The sequence below is a fragment of the Pseudorca crassidens genome, chromosome 10, assembly GCF_039906515.1.
Source record: "Pseudorca crassidens isolate mPseCra1 chromosome 10, mPseCra1.hap1, whole genome shotgun sequence".
Taxonomy (NCBI): domain Eukaryota; kingdom Metazoa; phylum Chordata; class Mammalia; order Artiodactyla; family Delphinidae; genus Pseudorca; species Pseudorca crassidens.
Window position 1 is genome coordinate 105,061,105 of NC_090305.1, and position 19,791 is coordinate 105,080,895.

The 19,791-nt window shown below is 62.3% G+C and overlaps 1 protein-coding gene across 10 annotated transcripts in view; it reads left to right on the plus strand.

Annotated features, from left to right (window-relative positions):
• The window catches only part of IQSEC1 (IQ motif and Sec7 domain ArfGEF 1), a 331,754-nt gene that overhangs the window by 299,340 nt on the left and 12,623 nt on the right, over positions 1-19,791 (plus strand). For all 10 annotated transcript variants that reach the window (XM_067755608.1, XM_067755609.1, XM_067755615.1 and 7 more), the window contains 7 exons: positions 8,061-8,222; positions 10,017-10,139; positions 11,579-11,745; positions 15,669-15,808; positions 16,237-16,266; positions 17,253-17,378; positions 18,180-18,279. In XM_067755608.1, coding sequence (XP_067611709.1) covers positions 8,061-8,222; positions 10,017-10,139; positions 11,579-11,745; positions 15,669-15,808; positions 16,237-16,266; positions 17,253-17,378; positions 18,180-18,279 — 848 coding nt within the window. The remainder of the gene's footprint in view (positions 1-8,060; positions 8,223-10,016; positions 10,140-11,578; positions 11,746-15,668; positions 15,809-16,236; positions 16,267-17,252; positions 17,379-18,179; positions 18,280-19,791) is intronic.

Genomic DNA, 19,791 nt, shown 5'->3' on the forward strand with positions numbered 1-19,791 from the left:
AGCCGAGGCAGGAGAGTTTCAGCCCCAGTTCAGCGTATCCGCTGCAGGGACTCGGCACCTCCGTGCACCCTGAGCCTTGCTGGCTGCGCCCAGAAACTGGCCATGAGGTTCCTGCCCCCACAGGGCGTAATGAGGGTTAGAGACCGTGAAACCAGGAGCCGCTGTCCAGGGTGCAGCGGGTGGCAGCTGTTGTGGTCCGCGGGGCTCCTGCGTCCGGAGCCAGTGCAGGGGGCCTGGGGCTCGGGCCTTAGAGGACCCAGGAGGTGGCTTAGCGGACAGAGCAGCATGGAGCACGGGAGTGGCTGATGCCCGCGTGCACTGACACGTGCCCGGTGCTGTTGTACGAGCCCGCCGTGCTCACGGGAGACCGTAGGGAGGGGACCGTCACAAGTCCGCTTTACAGTTTGGGTGAGCTGAGGTGCCCAGAGGTAGCTTGCCCGAGGTCCCACGGTCGGTGGATGGCCAGACTGGGATTCACGCCACCGCCACCTGGCCCCTGAACACACCCTCGTAAAGCCCAGTGCAGGGACTGCGGCCTGGAGCATGGCCTCCGTGGCCCCGCCCGCTCACTGGGCCTCGCGTGTGCACTGAGAGTCCAGGGGGCGGAGCCTCATATTTGCGGTGTCCGCCACAGCGGTGGGAGCTGGGGTCCGCACCCCACAGCCCGGAGGGGCACCCAGCGGGACCTCACCGGGCCTGTCACCTGCTTGCCCACGGAGGGCCCTGCTCCTGTGCCCCTCACCTCATCCTCCTCCGCTCCTTCACGCCCTTCCCTCTCGCCCTCGGGCGTGGGCCCAGGTGACCATGGGCCAGGCCAGCCCTCTCCCCGCTCTGGACGAGTGTCCTCCTCCCCAGAGCCGCCCCTGATGAAATGGTGCCGTCGGAAGGGACTGAGGGCCTCTTGTCTGAGGAGCATGTAAGTCGGGCCTTGGAGACTACTTGGTGTGCCGGGACTCCTGATGGCAGGGAGCTGCTCACCTGGCCTCCGAGGTCCCTCCCTGCCCAGGGCCTGCGTTTGGTTTGGAGGCAGGTCTTCTCCGCCCAGCACCGGGTCGCCACCTGCCTGCTCCTCCGGCCACTGCCCGCTGGAGCTGCTGCAGAGAGCCCCGCAGTGAGGCTGGGGTGCTCCGAGGTTCCATCCTTACAACATCCATGGGGCTCGGGGATCGGCCAGCCTCCCAGTAAGCGGCAAAGCCCGGGTTGGGCTCCCGATTCCGTGCGCCTTGGGCGTTACGTTTGTTGTGACCAGTGAAGAGGACAGTGGTGACAGCCAGCCTGCGTAGATGCGTGTTAAGTTGCCAGCTGGTGCCGAGCAGTTCGTGTGCAGCATCTTGCCAAGTTCTCACGGTGGCCTGGGAGGCGTGGCTGCTGGGAGCCCGGCCGCGGGACCCCAGGCGCTGGCTCGAGGCTGCAGAACCAGAAGTGCTGGCTGTGCCGGGCCGTCTGCTGGTGCTGGACGTGCTGACGGTTTAAGTGACTGTGGCTCTCTTACGAGCACTCTGAGTTGGGTCTTTGCAGATCAGGGTCCTATTCCCCTTGACGTGAGCCACTCCTCCGGCCCACGCCACCCTCAGAGTGCTGTCGCGGGTCTGGGCTGGCTGGTGCCGAGGGCCTCAGGGAGGGAGGCAGTGCGGGGCAGGCCCCACGGGTGTTCCAGCCATGCCAGTTCCTTCTCTTTTTTCTAAACTGAAGTGTAGATGATTTGTAATATTGTGCTGGTATACAGAAAAGTGATTTAGTTGGGGTTTTTTTTTTTCAGATTATGTTCCATTATAGGCTGTTACAAGATATTGAATATAATTCCCTGGGCTTTACAGTAAATCCTTGTTGCTTATCTATTTTATGGATAGCAGTTTGTATCCATTAATCCTTTTCTTTTTTCTTTTTCTTTTTTTTTTTGCCTCATTGCACGGCTTGAAGGATCTTAGTCCCCCGACCAGGGATTGAACCTGGGGCCATGGCAGTGAGAACGCTGAGTCCTAACCACTAGACTGCCAGGGAACTCCCAGTATCCACTAATCCTATACTCCTCATTTGTCCCTCCCTCCCCCCCTCCTCCCCCGAGTAACCATGAGTTTGTTTTCTACGGTATGTCTGTGAGTTTGTTTCTGTTCTGTATATAGATTCATTTGTATGATTTTTTAGGTTCCACTTATTTATTTATTTTTGGCCACGCTGCACGACTTGCAGGATCTTAAGTTCCCCGACCAGAGATGGAACACGGGCCCCCTGCAGTGGAACCACGGGGTCCTAACCACTGGACCAGCGGGGAACTCCCTAGGTTCCTCGTATAAGTGATATCATGTACTATTTTTCTTTCTGTGTCTGACTTACTTCACGAAGTATGATCAGCTCTAGGTCTGCAAATGGCAATGTTTCATTCTTTTTTACGGCTGACATCCCGTTGTATATATCTGTACCACATCTTCTTTATCCACTCCTCTGTCCATGGACATTTAGGTTGTTTCCACGTGTTGGCTATTGTAAATAGTGCTGCTACAAACACAGGGGTGCATGTATCTTTTCGAATTACAGTTTTGTCTGGATATGCCCAGGAGTGGGATTGCTGGATCACATAGTAGCTCTATTTTCGTTTTTTAAGGAACTTACATACTGTTTTCCACAGTGGCTGTACCAGTTTACGTTCACACCAATAGTGCATGAGGGCCAGAGGGTAATTCTTCCACCTTGTCTCTGGGATAAGTGCGAAAAAGACCCCGGCAGCCACGTTCAGCTTGGGTTTCTAATATCAGAAAGAACTTTGTGAAAATCAGAGCTGGATAAAGTAGGCAGTGTGGGGAGGCGACGGGCTTGCTGGCCGTGCAGGTGTGCGAGCCGATGGGAGGTGGCCGCTTCTCTGCAGGATGTTGGAGGGGTTCGAGCCTAGATTCCGGAGTTGAAGGGCACATCCGGGCGCAGGGCCTCTGGGTGCTGAACTTGGTGAATCCATCCCTCGCCCCTGCGGCCAGTGAGAACAGCACGGGGATGGCTCGGCCTCCAACCTCGGGGCATCCTCGGGCGCTGCCGGTGTCTGTGCAGACCCCGTGCTGGTCTCTGTGTGCATGAGGCCCTTCTTCATTGGAAATGATGGGCATCTGATCAAACTGGTTCAAGCAGAGGGGCCTTACTGGTTCGTGTACCTGAAAAGCCACTGGGCATCTCTTGGCCGTGCCCCACCATCGCGCCCTCAGGGCAGGAGGGCAGCCAGTAGTCCAGGCTCGTGGTCCAGCCTCATGGCAGCCCTGCAGGAAGAGAGGCTCCCGCCGGCGCCCTCTGAACCGCTCGCCGTGGTCAGCGGGGTGCAGCACTCTGACTGGAGTACGGGCAGCCCGTGGGATCAGGGGGCGGAGCTCGAGGGGGGTGTGGGAAATCCAGAGGCCAACAGGGTGCCGGGCAGACGCCCACGTCCATGTCTCTTCAGCTGCTATAGCAAGTGAAAGCGACAGGAGGAGCCGTTGTGGCCCCTGCAGACCCTGCTGGGAGGAGAGGGGTTCCGGCAGGTGGGTGGTCCTTAGGTGCAGAGCCCGGCCTAGTAGTAACCGCCTCCCGAGAGCCCCGGGCTCAGGCTCGAGGACAGAGGTGCGAGGAGGGCAGCACCACTGTGGTCTGCACGTGCTCACCTGGCACAGTCGACGAGAAAAGCTGGACCTGGGGACAGCAGAGGCTGCTCGCAGGCCCAGAGGATGGGCAGTGGGGGTGAGGGGCAGAGGCCCGGGGGCCCGGGATGCAGAAGCGCGTCAGGTGTAGATGGTGAAAATGTCGCCTCTGCACCTCGTTGACGCTGGTCCTGGAGGGTGGAGGTCAGAAAGCTAGAGAAGGAGTCGTCAGGGGAACCTGGAGAGATGGGGAGAGCTGGCTGCGCAGAGGTGGGCAGAGCAGATTTGCAGCCCTGGGCTGGGAGCATAGAGTGGAACTTTACGGGCTTCTACCGCAAAGGGGTAAGAACCTGGCTCTCCCTCGCTGGACAGCCTGGTGCACAGCTACTCCGCCTTTCTGTGCCCCGTTTTTTTGTTTGAATTTTATTTTTTTATACAGCAGGTTCTTGTTAGTTATCCATTTTATACATATTAGTGTATACATGTCAATCCCACTCTCCCAATTCATCCCACCACCACCCCTGCACCACTTTCCCCCCTTGGTGTGCCCCGTTTTTTGGGGGTTTTTTGGGTTTTTTTGGGTTTTTTTTGGTGTGCCCTGTTTTGTTACGTGTCCAGTAAGGCTTTTGCGTTGGTCGTTCCCGCCCCCAGGGACCTTCTTCCTGGCTCCAGGTTCAATGCCACCTTCCCGAGGAGGCCTTTCTGGACCGCGCCTTCTCACCCCATCCATCTGAAGTCCAGGCCTTCTGTGGTCACTACGGCTTCCCCTTGGTTTAGCTCTGCCCTAGTGCTGACCCTTTTCTTAAACAGCCGTAAAACCAGCGTGTTTTCCAAGGGCTTAGAGGCATTAACTCATTTAATCTGCACAGTGACTCTGCTGTGTGCACTGTCACTGTCCCCACTACCCGGGTGGGGAGGCTGAGGCACAGGGAGGTTAGGTAACTTGCCCTAGGTCACCCAGCCAGAGAGCGGAGCTGGGATCTGAGCCATGCCTGTGAGCGTCTCTCCTGGGAGTTCATCGCGCTCCAGTGAGGATGTGTGTTCAAGGACAGGGACTTTGTCTAGACCACAGGTGTGCTGGTGCCACACCCACCCAGAGCAGGCGCTGGATGGATGCCTGGGGTGAATGGAGAAGTGGATGAGGGGTGAGGGGCCGGAACTTGTCCTGCAGGCTTGGGAGGCCCTGAAGGTTCTAGGGCAGAGTCCTGGGAACACGGGCCAAAGCACCCCCTCCCAGAGCCACATCGGCCCCAGCCCCAGACACAGCACGTTCTGTTTCTCTGGCCGGACATGCGCTGTGTGGGCCGGGCCCCCGCTGGCCCCTGAGGGTGCACAGTCAGCAGGGCCCCAGGCTGCGCCTCTTCAGTCCCGAGGGCCTGGAGCCGCGTTCAAGCTCGCAGGCAGGGAAGGGGGAGCCCGTCTGCCAGGTCGGGTGGGCTCTGTCACAGCCGGGTGCACTTCTCTGTTCACTCGCCGCGTCCGCTGCGTGTTGGCCAGGCCTGCTGCGCTCATCAAGTGTCTCAGGGACAAGGCAGGCAGAGGCTCCTTTCCATGGCGTCCCCTGGGCGCTCTGGGGGATCTCGGAGCCCCACAGGACGTGCCTTCTACCCTTCTGCCTCGGCCCGAGCCCGTCCAGTGCCCCTCACTGCCCCAGGGCGGTGGGCAGGGCTGTGGGTGAGCAGCAGACCGAGTGTGTGACTTACCCACGCAGGACATCTGGGCTGCTCCGGTCAGCACGGAGCCCTGTGAGGGGCCAGTGGACCCAGGACCCCTGCCCAGCAGGGCCCATGGAGTACACGGGGGGCAGCTGGGGGCCAGCAAGATCCTGCGGGCCAGGGACTCACATCAGTGCTGGCTCTCCACGGTCAGGGAGATCACTCCCCTTGCCAGCCGCGCGCATCCCGAGCCTGGAGCCCCCACCCGAACCCCCGCCTGTACCTCCAGCCGCAGCACCTTTCCTCTCAGTTTGCTGGGAGCCCCTGGTCTCTGGTCGTGGCCTGGTCAGTCCACATTCCTCTCCTGCAGCATCTTGTGAAGGGTGCCAGGTGGATGCGGCTCCTGCCCCGTTGGCCTCGGGCTGAGAGCTGGATCCCTCGGGCTCACACGCGGGTTCACTAGCATATATTGTGATCGCTGCCCCCAGACGGTGTCCTGAGCCCGCCACTCCTCCCCCACTCCTGCACCAGTGCTGGGGTGCCTGCGAGGGTCTCCCACCTGGGCTCCCGTAGAACAGCCAGAGGCGGCTTCTTAAACGGGGACCCAGGTCCCTCCACTGCCCTGTTCAGAGCATGCCAGGCTTCTCATGCCACTCAGAGGAGAGCCAGATGCCCCTGCGGCCTGTCCACCCCGCTGCCCCTCCCCCTGGGCCCTACTCTGAGCCCTGGAGCAGCCTCATGGCCTCCATCCTACAAAACCCACTCCCACCTCAGGGCCTTTGCATTCGCCATTGCCTCCACCAAAAAGCTCCTTGAGCACTCTTGTCACTGTGTCACCTGCTCAGAGAAGGCCTCTGCCTCCCCTGCCAGAACCCCTCCCACCCTCGCTCGGCCACTTTGCCCTTCAGACTGGGCGGTGGCAGCCGTCGTGCCGGGCGTTCGAGGCCAGCCATGCTCGCCGCTGTCATCCAGAGTGCCGCCCGGCACAGAGTTGGCATGCGGCACTTACGCCGTGGGGAGTCCTCATCCTACGGCCCCTGCGCAGCCTGCCCCTCCCACAAGGCTGTGGGCCCTGAGGGTGGGCCTGGCAGCTGTGAGGCTGCATGCCGTTGGCCTGTGAACACAGGCAGGAGCAGCTGGGGCGGAGAGGGGAGCAGCCACCCCAGGGCGGCAGGACGAGGCTGGGCTGGACCAGGCATGGTGTCAGGGCCTCGGTGGGCCAGGCTGGCCCGGGTGGGTGACAAGGGCGCCCGAGAGGGGGCTCTCCAGTCACTTTCACATGGGATCCAGGCCGGGGACTGCCACGCTGTCTTCTCAAGAGAAGCCGGAAATCCGGGTCCTGTGTCCAAGCTCCCGGTTTCTAAACATTGGCGACCAACTGGAATTCTTTCTGTTAATGTCGTGTGGGCCGAAGAAAACACATCTGTGGGCTACTGTGGAAGTGGGGGGCGGTCAGGTATGGGCTGGGGTCCTGCGGGGGCCGCTGTGGAGCTGGCGGTGAGGAAGCGTGACCCACCCCACCCCGACCCCACCCCCGGTTGCTGCATCAGCACCAGTAGCCCAGTGCCTGGAGAGGCCTGGGGCTGGGGCAGTTCTTGGTTGGAGACCCCAGGGTTGCCGGGAGGAACGGGGATGTGGGGGAACGGGGCCACTCGGTGACCACTTCTGTGCCAGGACCCAGGCGGCCGGCAGTCGCTCCCTGCCCAGCTCTGAGCGCAAGGTTGGGGTGTGTGGCCACCTGGGATAAAAATAGCAGGGTCATCTTGAGGCTGGAGATTGGCCTGCGTGTGGAAATACGGCATCTGCGGGACCCGCTGTCAGCGCACGGCTGGTGGTGGCAGGTAGATCCTGGCCCTCACCTCCATGCCCCCAGGGGCCAGCAGGACACTGACTTCTACCACTGGGGCAAGGCGTGGGGTGCCGGGTATACCCAAGGGCTCCGCAGCTCCGAGGCTCCGGGTTCGTCAGAGGAGGACACCGCCCTCCGAGGGTCACAGGTGCAGAGGGAGGGTTCAGTGGCGCCTCCCCCTGCCCTGTCTCTTTCGACCACCGCCTCCCTGTGAGGTCAGCTGAGCCGGTACCAGGCCCCGAGGCCAACGGGAAGAAGGGACCTGCTGGCTCACTGCTCAGCCCCTGAGGGCGCCCCGGCCCCCGGGCTCCTGGTCTGGGTGGACGCTCAGCCCCGTGGGGCCGGCACAGCCCCGCCTCAGGCCTCTGACTGCAGGTGGGGCCAGCACTGCGCCCCCACGTCCTCTGCCGTCCGTTGAGGTTTATCCTAAACCTTCCCGGTGCTCACCTACTGCGTGCAGCGTTCCAGGCGTTGCTCACCTACTGCGTGCAGCGTTCCAGGCGCCCGACTGTGTTAACACACAAGTCTTACGACACGGGCACTCAAGTCCCCAGCAAGGTCACGTGGCTGTCAGGCAGCACAGGTGACAAGCGTGCCAACCCCAGGGAGTAGTGTGGGGACTGAGTTGGCATGCAGGGTCCTCAGACGGTGACGGCACGGAGCACGTGCCACAGGCAGCCAGCGTGTGCTGGGCGGGGCCCTCCAGCCTGCCTGGAAGCTCGGCACAGAGAGGACCACGGAGCGGGGAGGGGTGGGGCCCTTCTGTGCCCCCCCCAGCCCCCGGCACCCTCCGTGTTCCTGCGCTGGCCCAGCCCTCCTGCAGGGCCCAAGCCATCCCGGTTCCCCTGCGTTGTGGGCTCAGGGTGGGGCAGGACAGGGTGCCGTGGAGGAGGAGGGGATGAGGGCTGGGGGAGCTGGAAGGGTGGGAGCGCCCGGCTGAGCCCATCTCTTGTCCCCCAGGAAGCCCGAGAAGGGCGTCCAGTACCTCATCGAGCGCGGCTTCGTGCCCGACACGCCGGTGGGGGTGGCCCACTTCCTGCTGCAGCGCAAGGGCCTGAGCCGGCAGATGATCGGGGAGTTCCTGGGCAACCGGCAGAAGCAGTTCAACCGCGACGTGCTCGAGTGAGTGGGGCTGGGGGCGCCCCACGCACACCCCAGGCTCCCCGCTCCCCTTTGTCTTTCTGACTCCCAGACACAGGGAGATACCCTGCCAGCACCTCTGGCCCCATCCAGCAGGGCCAGCCCCTTCCCCCGGCCCAGCGACCCCTGGGCCAACCTCCCGCAGGGGCAGCAGGAGGGGAACCGGGGAGCTCAGCCCCCCTCCTCCTCCCTCTCCTGGCGGGAGATGGGGTGAGGGGCCCACCAGGCTGGGGGCCATAGACTCTCAGCTACTTGGAACCCTGCAGAAGAACAGGTTTCCAGCCCCCTGGGAACTGCTGACAGCTTTGAGAAGTCCTGCCCGCACGTACCCTGCACCCCCGGTCCTCCTCCAGACTGTCCTGAGTAGAAAGCCACCACACCTGGGTCCTGTGGTCACTGGGCAGGTGCTACATGCGGGCTGTGTCCTCACCTCGTCCGCGGGGGTGTCAGGGGTCCATAACCCCTTCCGCAGACAAGGAGCCAGGGCCAGCAGGAGGCCGGCTTGGAGCAGGTGCCCTGCTCCCCTTTGTGGGGACCTGGGGGTGCAGCTCCAGGCCTGCCGTGGGCACATTGCCGACCCAGACACTGCAGGCGGGATGGGTGACCCAGCCGGTGGGCCAGGAACGGGATCAGAGCAGGGTAAAGACTGACCCTCAGCAAAAACGGCAGGGCGGCCTGGCCACGCACACCTGCCGCCTCCGGGCGCCCTGGGAGGAGTGGGGCGTGGGCTGTGGCCTCTCTGTTTCACAGGTGAGCAGACCCAGGCTTGGGGAGGGGCGGGGGGTCTGGCCTGGGTGCCCCCCCATACAGACACACCCACGTGCACACACATATATGTACACTAGTGTTCACTCAGTCACACAGACAAACACACCGGAGAGGCAGCGAGCCGCTGGCGGTGCCTGGCCTGTGGCCGGCTGTGGCGTCTGTCCCGCTTGGGCTGCTCTCTCACAGCCCCGCCTTTCTGTTCTGGCCCCGCCCTGATAGTGTGGCTGGTGCCCCTCCCCCTTCGAAATCCGGGAGGAACCGTCCCAGGAGAACATGCTAGCTGCTCCGTGAATGGGGCCCAAGACCATGTGGTCTGGCCCCCTCCCCTGCAGCCACCCCTGCTCTCCCCCAACACCCCCTCCGAGCTGCCTGTGAGTCCGTAGGAAATCCGCACATTGTTCTCCTCGGATCAGAAAATAGCAGCGGCCTCAGGAAGCAGCGAGACCCCCCCCAGGCATCCTAATCGGATGCTGGTCAGCGAATTGTCCTGCGGGGCCCCTGCCCTCACCCTGCCCCAACAGCCTTGAGTGCTCAGAGCGTCGCCCCAGGGGAGGGGGGCCCACGGCCGGGGTCTCTGCAGCCCCACCGGGGGTGGTCAGGTGAGGGTCCCTGTTGCAGACCCATCTACTGTTCGGGGTCATGGTCAGAGGCAGGAGCAGGCGGCGGGGCTGTGATAAGAGGTACCTGTGACCTGCAGCTCCCCAGCTCTGCCCTCCTTGTGGGATCGGCAGGTGAGGGCAGCACAGCTCCTCCAGAGGCCCCGCAGAAATGCCTGGGAAAGCGTTGACGTGAGGGGCAGGCCCAGGGCGCGGTGGCTGCAGGGCCAGTGGGTGCCCAGACCTCCATCTCCTCCTGTGGAGGAGGGAGCCCACTGCGGCCGCCCTCCCTCTCGGGCCTCCCTGCGCTGACCCCTTGTGCTCCCTCCGCCCTCTGCGAGCCGCGCTTGCCTCTGCACCGGGCGGGAAGGTGGGCAGGGGACACTGACGGGGCCTTCTCCTCTCGTTTCAGCTGCGTAGTGGACGAGATGGACTTCTCCGCCATGGAGCTGGACGAGGCTCTCCGGAAGTTCCAGGCGCACATCCGGGTCCAGGGGGAGGCCCAGAAGGTGGAGCGGCTGATCGAGGCCTTCAGGTGGGGGCGGGGCAGGTGTCAGGAAGAAAAAGCGTCCCCGCTCGAAGACCGAGGCTCAAGGGCAGACCCCCCCTTCAGGGTCAGGTGGCCATGAGCTATCAGGGGACGGGGGTGCGGGGGGCGGCAGCCCCTCCTCTGTCATGTGCTGTGCGGCTCAGTGCTGGAGCCAGGGCCTCGAACGTCTTCATGGTCCTCTTGTCCCCACTGGTTCGTGAGTCCATCTGCGTCATCACTCGTCTGCTCATTCACAGGGGCAGATGCTCCCTCAGTGACGCAGAGGGCGTGGTTCTGACACCTGCACCACTGTGTGACCTTGCTCTGGTTACTTAATCTCTCTGTGCCTCACGTCCTTGCCAGTAGAGAGGGATTGATGAACGCACCTACCCTGGAGGGGGTGGAAGGATTAAACCACTCAGGCCGTGTGGGTGCACTCTGCCCAGCGCCTGGCCCCCCAGAGAGCCTGCAGTCAAGGCAGGCTGTCCTTGCGCCATCTTCCATGCTGGGATGGTGTGCACACTGGCCGCGTAGGGAGTCCGTGCCCTGCGCTGGGTGTGGGAGACCCAGCTCTCTGGGCTCAGCAGGGGTGGTGGGTTCACAGAGGAGCAAGGTCGCAGGAGGAGGAACCCCGGGCCCTGGGAGGGGAGCGTTCAGACACTTCCATTCAGGAGGGCTTCCTGGAGGGGGCGGCACTTAACAGGGAAGACGAAATTGAAGCCCACATCATCTAAGCGCCCATGGCTGCTGCCTGCGGGTTGTGGGCCTCGGTCACGGTCACGGTGCCCCACCCAGTTCCTCTTCTCCATCCCTGCCCCACCCACCTACCCCTGCACAAGGTCGCCAGTGGAGGGAACTGTGGGGTGGGGTGTGGGGCGTTTTCAAGGCAGTGAGGACGTGAGCAGATGACTCTGTGAGGCAGTTTGTAGCGAGGCTGTTAGTTCGGCTGCCGCAACAAAGACGTCCGCCACAGCTGCCGTGTCTGAAACGCCCCGGAAGTGGGCCGCCCTCTGAGCTGGCGTGGAGGAGGCCTGGGCTCCTGTCATCTGAGGTCCCCGGGAGCAGATTCAACACCCATCACATTCACGTTCCAGGCAGGCAGAGAGCACGCAGGGCACCCCCTGCCTTTAAGGCACAGCCTCGAAGGTGCCCACATCTCATTGGCCGGAACTTAGCACGTGGCTGCGCGGGGGCCGAGGGACGTGGTCCTCAGCCCTGAGCAGCCACATGCCGGCTGAACTACGGGCGGGTGGGACTTAACTCACATGGTGGGGGGGGGGGTGAGTGGACGGTCAGGGCCGGCTCTGCCAGACAGGCGACATCCCCGTGTACCAGAGACGGAGGCTCCGAGGTCAGTGACCAGCTTCAGCTGTTTAGGGCCGCTCATGGGTGAGGGGCGGACTGGCCTCCTGCCCTGGCTGAAGCACCACCCCGTCCTCCCCCAGCCAGCGGTACTGCATCTGCAACCCCGGGGTGGTGCGGCAGTTCCGGAACCCAGACACCATCTTCATCCTGGCTTTTGCCATCATTCTACTCAACACCGACATGTACAGCCCCAATGTCAAGCCCGAGCGCAAGATGAAGCTAGAGGACTTCGTCAAGAACCTCCGAGGTGAGCTGCCCTGGCCGCGGCGGGACGCCCGCCCCCTCCCCGCCAGCACGTACCTGACAGAGGTGCGCGCAGCGCGGCCTCACGTGGGGAGGGGTGGGGCTCCTCCCCAAAGGAGCCCACGCAGTGCAAGTTCCCGTAGAGGGGGCTGATTGCTGTGGCGGGGGCACTCCGAGGGGGAGGCGACGTGTTGTGTCAGAGGACTGCAGGGCTCCGCAGGCCCAGGGTGCCAGAGGGCAGAGGCCTGAGAGCGCAGCTGGGCTCAGCGCCTGGGGCCCGGCCGCACACGGTGGATCCAGGCCTGGTTGCAGGGGCAGAGGGAGGATGGACCACAAGCTGGGTGCTGGGCGCCCCGGGGCCTCCGAGCACGGGGGGTGGGGACGGGATGGGGGCCGGGCGGGGGCTGGCACTGTCCTGCCCCCATCACTGCTGCCCACACAGCATCGCCCACCATACCCCTCTCTCAGTGGTCTTCTTGGAACAGACTTGTTTTTTTGTTTTTGTCTTCTTATGAAACATATGTATTTTTAAAACGAACTTTACGTCATCGGTGTAAGCGGGAAACCAGTAGCATTTGTCACACATGGGCATCATTTACGAAAACGAGTGCCGTGAAGAGGCAAAACCACTGTGGGTTCCAGCCAGGCTGTTCCTGGCTGGGCCCAGGGCCCGAGGCTGCCCTCTCCTCCCTCGCAGGTGGGCCCACGTGGGGCAGGTGACCAGGGGCTGGGCAGCCAGACAGAGGCTTCCTCCTGTGTAGCCAGGCAGGAGAGGGATGGAAAAGGGAACGGCTGTCTCCGTGTCTGCTGCTGGCAGGTCCCTCCTGTCCGTGGAGTCCCGGGCTGGGAGACTGTCCCTGTCCTTGGGAAACAGCTGTAAGGGACTGAAGTCCCTTTAGAAATGGCATCATAATTTTATAAAAGGGAAACAACTGATCTGAATCAAGTCCAACTTTTCGAGCTGTTTGAATTTCTCATTTTGTCCTTCATTTCTGTAAAACTGCTCCGTCGTCATGTCCCCCAGAGCGGAGGGTCTGTGCTGGCGCTCCCTGGGGGTGGGCCCCACCCTGACAGGCGGTCCCGCAGGGAGCTGGGCTCAGGGCCCTCCCCGTGCGGCCCTCCGCAGGCCCCGGGGAGGGGCAGGTCTTAGCTGTGGTTCCTAGGAACCTCGTTGATAAGAGATCCAGTCGCCAGAACAGGTGAGGGAGCAGGGCGGTCAGTGGACACTGATGGTCCGGGGGGCTGCACCCCCTCCCCTCCTCTCTGCCACCTCAAGCCCCTGTCCTCGCTGGGCCTGGTCAGGTCTGGTCTCCACGGCGTCCCCGTGGCCCTGGATGCAGGCGGTTGCTGTGTAGCTGCCGGGAAAGCTGGCCGTGAGCTGCATGCTGTTGGCGACCCTGGGGAGCTTAAGGGACTCTGATGTTTTTCTCTGGTTTAGCAGCTCAGCCATGTAACTGGGGCCTCTCCTGTGTGAGAAATGAGACAGAAACGAGGCCCGTGGACAGAGGCTCGGGGGAAGACAGGGCTGCTGGGTCAGATACCTGCTGGTCGGCCGCCCTCATATCTGCGGCTTCATGGTTTGTGCGCATCCTTGCATCCGCCGTCCCGGCAGTCTGGGGGAGGGGGGCTTTGTCACCCCAGTTCCCAAGGCAGGGGCTGAGCACCCCAGAACCAGGAGAGGAAGCCACTGATTCTTTCTTGCGAGCCTGGGCTGTTGCCACCAATCACCTGTTTTCTTCGAGCCAGGGACTCTAGCGTTCTCTGCCCCATCTTCCTTGAGCTTCAGAAGGTTCAGAGAGGGAGGGGACTTGGCCAAGGTCACACAGCAAGTGTGTGTCAGAGGAGGCAGGACGCTGGCCTCCCAAAGCCAGGTCGGCACTCTGCGCTGAGCACATGTCCCAGCTTGTTCTTTTTAGAGAGTGCCCCCCTGCCCCAACATGCGCCGGACACACATTTTCTCTGGAATCGCTCAGTATGCCCAGCGGGTCCAGCAGCAGGGGTGCCTCCGGGAGTTCAGGGATAGGCAGGGGAGGAACCTGGAAGCCAGGCAAGCGATATTTTGCTTTTATTGCTATTTGCCTTCAGATTTTTTAAATGTATATTTTGAATGGGTCTTATCCTCACATAGTTCAAAAACCAGGAAGTAACATGACCCAGCAGTTGCCCTCCTTGGAATTTACCCAAATGAGCTGAAAACTTACGTCCACACAGAAACCTGCACACGGGGTTTATAGCAGCTTTATTCGTATTCACCAAAACTAGGACGCAACCAAGCTGTCCTTCCGTAGATGAATGGATAAACCTTGGTCCGTCCAGACAGTGGGATATTATTCAGCACTGAAAAGAAATGAGCTACCAAGTCGTGAAAAAACACGGGGGAACCTTAAAGGAACATCACTAAGTGAAAACAACCTATCTGAAAGCCTGCAATCTGATTCCAGCTGCGCCACATTCTGCAGGAGGCGAAGCTGTGGAGACAGTCAGGAGACCAGTGGTTGCCGGTGGTCGTGGGGGAGGGATGAAAAGGAGAAGCACAGAGCGGGTTTTAGGGCAGTGAAAATTCTGTACGGTATTATAATGGCAGGCACATGGCCTCGTCCATATGTCCAGACCCACAGGGTGGACGACACCAAGAGTGAACCCTCGTGTGAACCGTGGGCTCTGGTGACTGGGTAGGTCCTTCAGTTGTAACGAAGGCGGCGTTCTGGTCGGGGTGCTGATTGGCGGGGAGCTCTCTGTGCTTTCCCCTGAATTTTGCTATGACCTTAAAACTGCTCTGAAAAAATAGCTAATTAGAAAAAAGCCAGAAAGCATAAAAGGTGCACCGCAGGGCCCTTCCCATCCCTGGAGGTCATCGGCTTTGAGTCCCTGCTGTGCCACGCGGAGCTTCTCGTGGGAGCCGGTACAAATGTGCACGGCTGGTTTGACCCTCTCCCGCTCGGCGCCTCACTCTTTGGTTCGGTAAACCTAAGGGCTGTTGCCAAGGCTTGCCGTGGCCTTCCTCGTTCCTGCGGGCGTACAGTAATCCCTGTCCCAGGAGTCCTCATATGCGGACCGCTTAGCCGGCCCCCTGTGAGTGTGCAAACGGGTTAGCTCCCGTTTTGTGCGATTTGGAAGCAGGGCTGCGTTGAATGTCACACCCCACAGGACCAATCCCCCAGAGCCACTCAGTGGGCCCGAGGGTGTTTGAATTTCTGACTGGCAGGTGGTGCCGGACAGCCCACCAGAGGGCTTGAGCCGTCCCACTGCCCCACGTACCTCCAGCAGCGGTACCAGAGGGCGGGGGGCGGGGGGCTTCGCGTCTCTGTCGTGAGCGGGGCTGGGACTTCCTGACAGCACTTTGGGGGCCGTGCAGCAGAAAGGGCGCAAGCTTGTTGTCAGAGCGACCCGGCTTCAAGTCCCAGAACTGGGACAGCAGCCACTCAGATCCCCTGAGCTCTCGTGTCAGGGGTGTGAGGGTGACCCCGTGAGCCGCCCTGGTCCCTGTAAAGTCACCGTGCTCTTGGTGACCTGTGTCACTGAGGAGAGGACTCGTAGCTCAGAGAGACCATGACTCAGGCCGACAAGGGGCAAAGTGAGGATGCGGGCCGGGCAGCCCCATCCCCAGGCCCCCGCCAGCCCGTCGGTGCAATGGGGACCGTGGTGACCGCCCCACGGGGCGGCGGCCGGGATTGAGCGGGGCCGTGTGTGCTGAGCCCCCTGGGCATGGCTGCAAGGTGGCACAGGCCCCTGCACACTCATCCGGGGGCAGTGCCAGCCTGGTCCCTGGTGCGGGGGCTCCGAGCACACGTGTGGTGGATGGGGCAGGGCCGGCTGCGGTGGGTCTGGAGGCCTTTGGTTCAGCTGGGGAGTGGCAGGGGGACCGCTGTCCGGATTTGGTTTAGAAGCCGGTGCCTTGGGGTGAGCCCTGCCGCTGTCCCCTACCAGGCGTGGACGATGGGGAGGACATCCCCCGGGAGATGCTGATCGGGATCTACGAGCGGATCCGGAAGCGGGAGCTGGAGACCAACGAGGACCACGTGTCGCAGGTGCAGAAGGTGGAGAAGCTCATCGTGGGGAAGAAGCCGGTAGGTGGTCTCCGTCCCCACTGGGGGCGGGGGGGGGGGGGCGCCGCGTGAGGCCCGGGGTGCCCAAGACCCACCCGCCCCGCGACCCCAGGCTGCCCTGCTGGCTCGGCTTTGGCCAGTAGCCACAGTGCCTTTGGAACCTGTTCCCTTCCAGGTGGGGTTGGTGGATTATGTCAGGTTTGGGGCTTTTTAAGGGAGTCACAGCCCTTCTCTCTGGGTCCCCTTTAATGAGAATCTGAGGCTCTTAATAAACCAATGGCCGGGGCTGTGCAGTGGCTCCCTGGCAGCCTGGGCTCCCCGTCAGAGCCCGCTGGGGGCGCCCTGGGGGGCGCTGTGGGTGGGGTGTCACCCCGGAGTCTCTGTCAGGGCCCAGATGTGTATTTGGAACATTAACATCTCTTCTTGTTTGTTCACTGCTTCCCCTGTAGATTGGATCCCTGCACCACGGGCTCGGCTGTGTGAGTTCCCCTCGGCTTCCGCCTTCCGTGATCCCCACTCCCCCGCAGCTCGCGGCTCCCAGACCCACAGTTCTGGCTGCATGAGTTAATTTCCGGAGCCATAAGAAATTTGATTTTCACAGTTATCTCCACCTCAGATCTCTGAGAGCACGCGGGAGGGTTGTGCTGTCAGGCCCGGAGCAGGTGGTCCCCTCCCGTCTTGTCTGGTTGAGCTCAGAGATCCCGCTTGTCCCTCGGCCCCGAGACCCTGTACCTGAACAGATGACCTTGGTGTGGCGTTGAGGCCTCCCCCTCCCCACACAGCCCACGCTGTGCCTCTCGGGTCCCTTTCGCCGCCAGGGCTGGCAGTAGTGTGCCTGCTGGCCGTCATGTGGTCTGCTCCTTACCCCACCCTGGCAGCGGGGTCAGCTGCCCCTGCAGAAGGCCTGAGACCCCTGGCATGCCCGTGACCTGCTCTCGCCCACCTCCCCAGCCCTGCGTCCTGCCCTCCTTTCTCACTCACACTCTGCTACGGACAGCGCTGCCCCCTGAGGGCACCAGGCTGGGCCCGCGTCCCCTCCCTCTCATCTGTGGGTCGCTGAGCTCAGGCCTGGAGAGCAGCCCCATGTAGGGCCATGTGTGCCCATGGCCGCCTGTGCAGAGGGCAGGGACCAGCCCCTCGAGGTGGTGACTGCCAGCTCGGGACCCTGCAGGGCTCCTCCAGACCCAGCTGTCGGGGCTGAGAGCCTTCAGGAGGGAGGGCCTGGGGGCGGGGAAGCCCAGGCTCTGCAGCCTCCTATGTGTGTGGCTCGGGGCGCACATGACAGGTGCTTTGGGGGCTCAGAAGACACGCGTGGCTCGTGGCGGGGGCTCCACGAGCCCAGTGCTGAGAGGAGTCGGAAGGCGGTCTCCCTGGAGCAGGGGCCTCCGGAGGCCCGAGGGAAGGCAGGGTGGGGGAGTCCCTCGTCCCCGCGGGTGCGTGGAGCTGACGCCGCCCCTCCACACAGGTGCTCTCGCTGCCACACCGGCGCCTGGTCTGCTACTGCCGGCTCTTCGAGGTTCCAGACCCAAATAAGCCCCAGAAGCTTGGGCTGCACCAGCGAGAGATCTTCCTGTTCAATGACCTCCTGGTGGTACGTGGGCCCCACGGGTGAGGGGCTGGTGTGCAGACCCCAGAACGGCTGCGCCCAGTGGCGGCTGCCTGGGCTCCCACCTCAGGCAGGCTCATCCAGGAAGGGGGAGTCAGCCTCCGCAGGTCCGGGCCTAATCCTGTCCCCTCGGCCGCGGGGGAATCCTCTTCCCGGGACTGAGCAGAGGTCTCGCTGCTGCCCAAGCCCGACCCTGGGGCCAGGCGGGGGCGGTGCTGTCCCGCTGGCCTGGGTCTCAGCCCCAGGACTAATGGGCTGAACATGGCAGAGGTGGGCTCCCCACAGGGAAGTGGAGCTCTTGCCCCAAAACAGGTAGCACTGATGTAGATGTTCCCGCAGGGAGCAGGGGGCCTGCCCTTTGGAGCTCTTGCCTCCTGCAGGCCCCCTTCTTGCCCGAGACCCTATCCCCTTTCCCCACCTGATTGAGGACCAGCTGCTCTTCTCGGGTTCCTGAGGCTGGAATCTAGACGTGTGGGTTCAAGTCCTTTCAGAGTTCCTGACCTTGAGCAGATCGTTTCAGACCTCTGGCCTCAGTGTCCTTCTCTGTAGAACTCATCTCTCAGAGGGTTTCACGGTGCCTTTGGGCCGTGCATGGGGATGTCGGGCGTGAGTGTCCGTCCCTGTATCGGCCCTCCCCCGCCCCGCGGGCCTCCTGACCTTGGAACCGCAGGAGGGTCCTCACACAGGAGAACTCGAACTGAGGGTCCACTTAGAGTCCTGAGCGCCCAGGGCTGCTCCCGGCCGCGCGGGCCCAGTGGCTCAGCCTCTGTCTCTGGCTGCCCCCAGGTCACCAAGATCTTCCAGAAGAAGAAGAACTCTGTGACGTACAGCTTCCGACAGTCCTTCTCCCTGTACGGCATGCAGGTCCTACTCTTCGAGAACCAGTGTGAGTGAGTCCCTGGGCCCGTCCGCACATGGTCTGCACCCCGTGGCAGGAGGTGGCCTCACTTGGTCCATCCGTGTAGCGAGGAAGCTCTCCTCCGCCGTCCCCTCTTCTTCCTCCTGGCTCCATCAGGGACGACCCCAGGGTGGCCTCTCCGGTGTTCTAATTCCCACTTTCCCAACAGAGGGCAGGTTGCCGGCTAGGGGTAACCAGGGAGAATTCAGTATCATTGTATGTAGGACTCATCGGGTTTACTTTTACCGTTACTTCTTGAAGGTGATAAGATTTTTAAATTTAGTGCAGAGTGATAAAATGTTGATAGGAAAACATCGAGTGAATGGCACAAGTGATATATAGATATGGCCAAACAATCAGGTGAGGGTCGTGCCAGAGACACTGCAGGCAGAGGTCACGAGCAGAGCCCCGGTCCATCCGCTCAGGTTTCAGCGCCATGTGTTCTGGCTGTTGGACCTCTCCAGCCCGGTTCCCTTGGTCCATCGATGGGGTGATGGTAGTGCCTGCCTCAGGATGAGATGAGGCCGTTCACATAAAGGCCAGGACAGCCCGTGGCCCAGGGGCGGTGCTTGTTCAGGCCTTTGGGTGTGAGTGGGTCCTGGGCCTGGGGATCCTGGAGCGGGGAGCTGGCCACCCCTGCAACCCCGCTGACGGGTCCTTTCGGGCTTGTTCCTTCCCGCCACCCACGCCCTTCCCTCTTCCTCTCTCCCTCTCTGTCCCCTCCCTGTCGGAGGACCTCGAGCTGCAGGCTGAGCCAGTGCTCCTGGGGTGGGGTGGGGGGCGTCCTGCTGCCCGCCATGTTCCGGAGGAGCCAAGGGAAGGGCCGCCACAATGAAGCGTTGGGGCGTGTCCAGCAGCAAGGTCCCGCGGTCCTGTCCCGTCCGCCTTGCCTCTGCAGGTTGAAAGGTGCCAGGGACCCGTGGCTGGGCCATCCCAGAACACAGGGCCTGAGGGCTTCTCTGTGCTAAACGGGACTGGACCTGCCAGCTCCTCCTCTTTTCTCACGTGCCCATGAGGAGCTCAGGATGCAGGCCCCGCCATCACTCCACCCCAGGCCGGAAGGCCGGCCTTGCCTTGGTTTCTCCCAGGCAGCACCGGGGGGGCTGGTGCCATGTGCACTGTCCTGGCCGGCAGGCCCCTCCTGGAAGGGGTGGCGGTGGTAGTGACCACTCAGCAGCGGCCCGGGCACACTGAGTCCTTTGCAGAGGCCGCGCCCAGACAGCTTTCAGGCTCCCAGGGCTTAGCCCTCAGCCCTGGAGGCAGTGCTAGTGAGAGCCGACCCCGACCTTCTGTAGGACATGCCTCACACCCGGGGTCTCAAGCTGGCAGCCCCTGGTCGGTCGCAGCTCAGTTATGTTATATTTGAACTTTATTTTAAATTCGTTGAGCTCATACTAACATCTTCCCATAAGGCTCAGGTATCCGTGGCTCTTCTTGTAAAGCTAGGTTTGGGCGGATGGCGGGCAGTAGCGGGCTGCACACCCTCCACAGAGTCAGCAG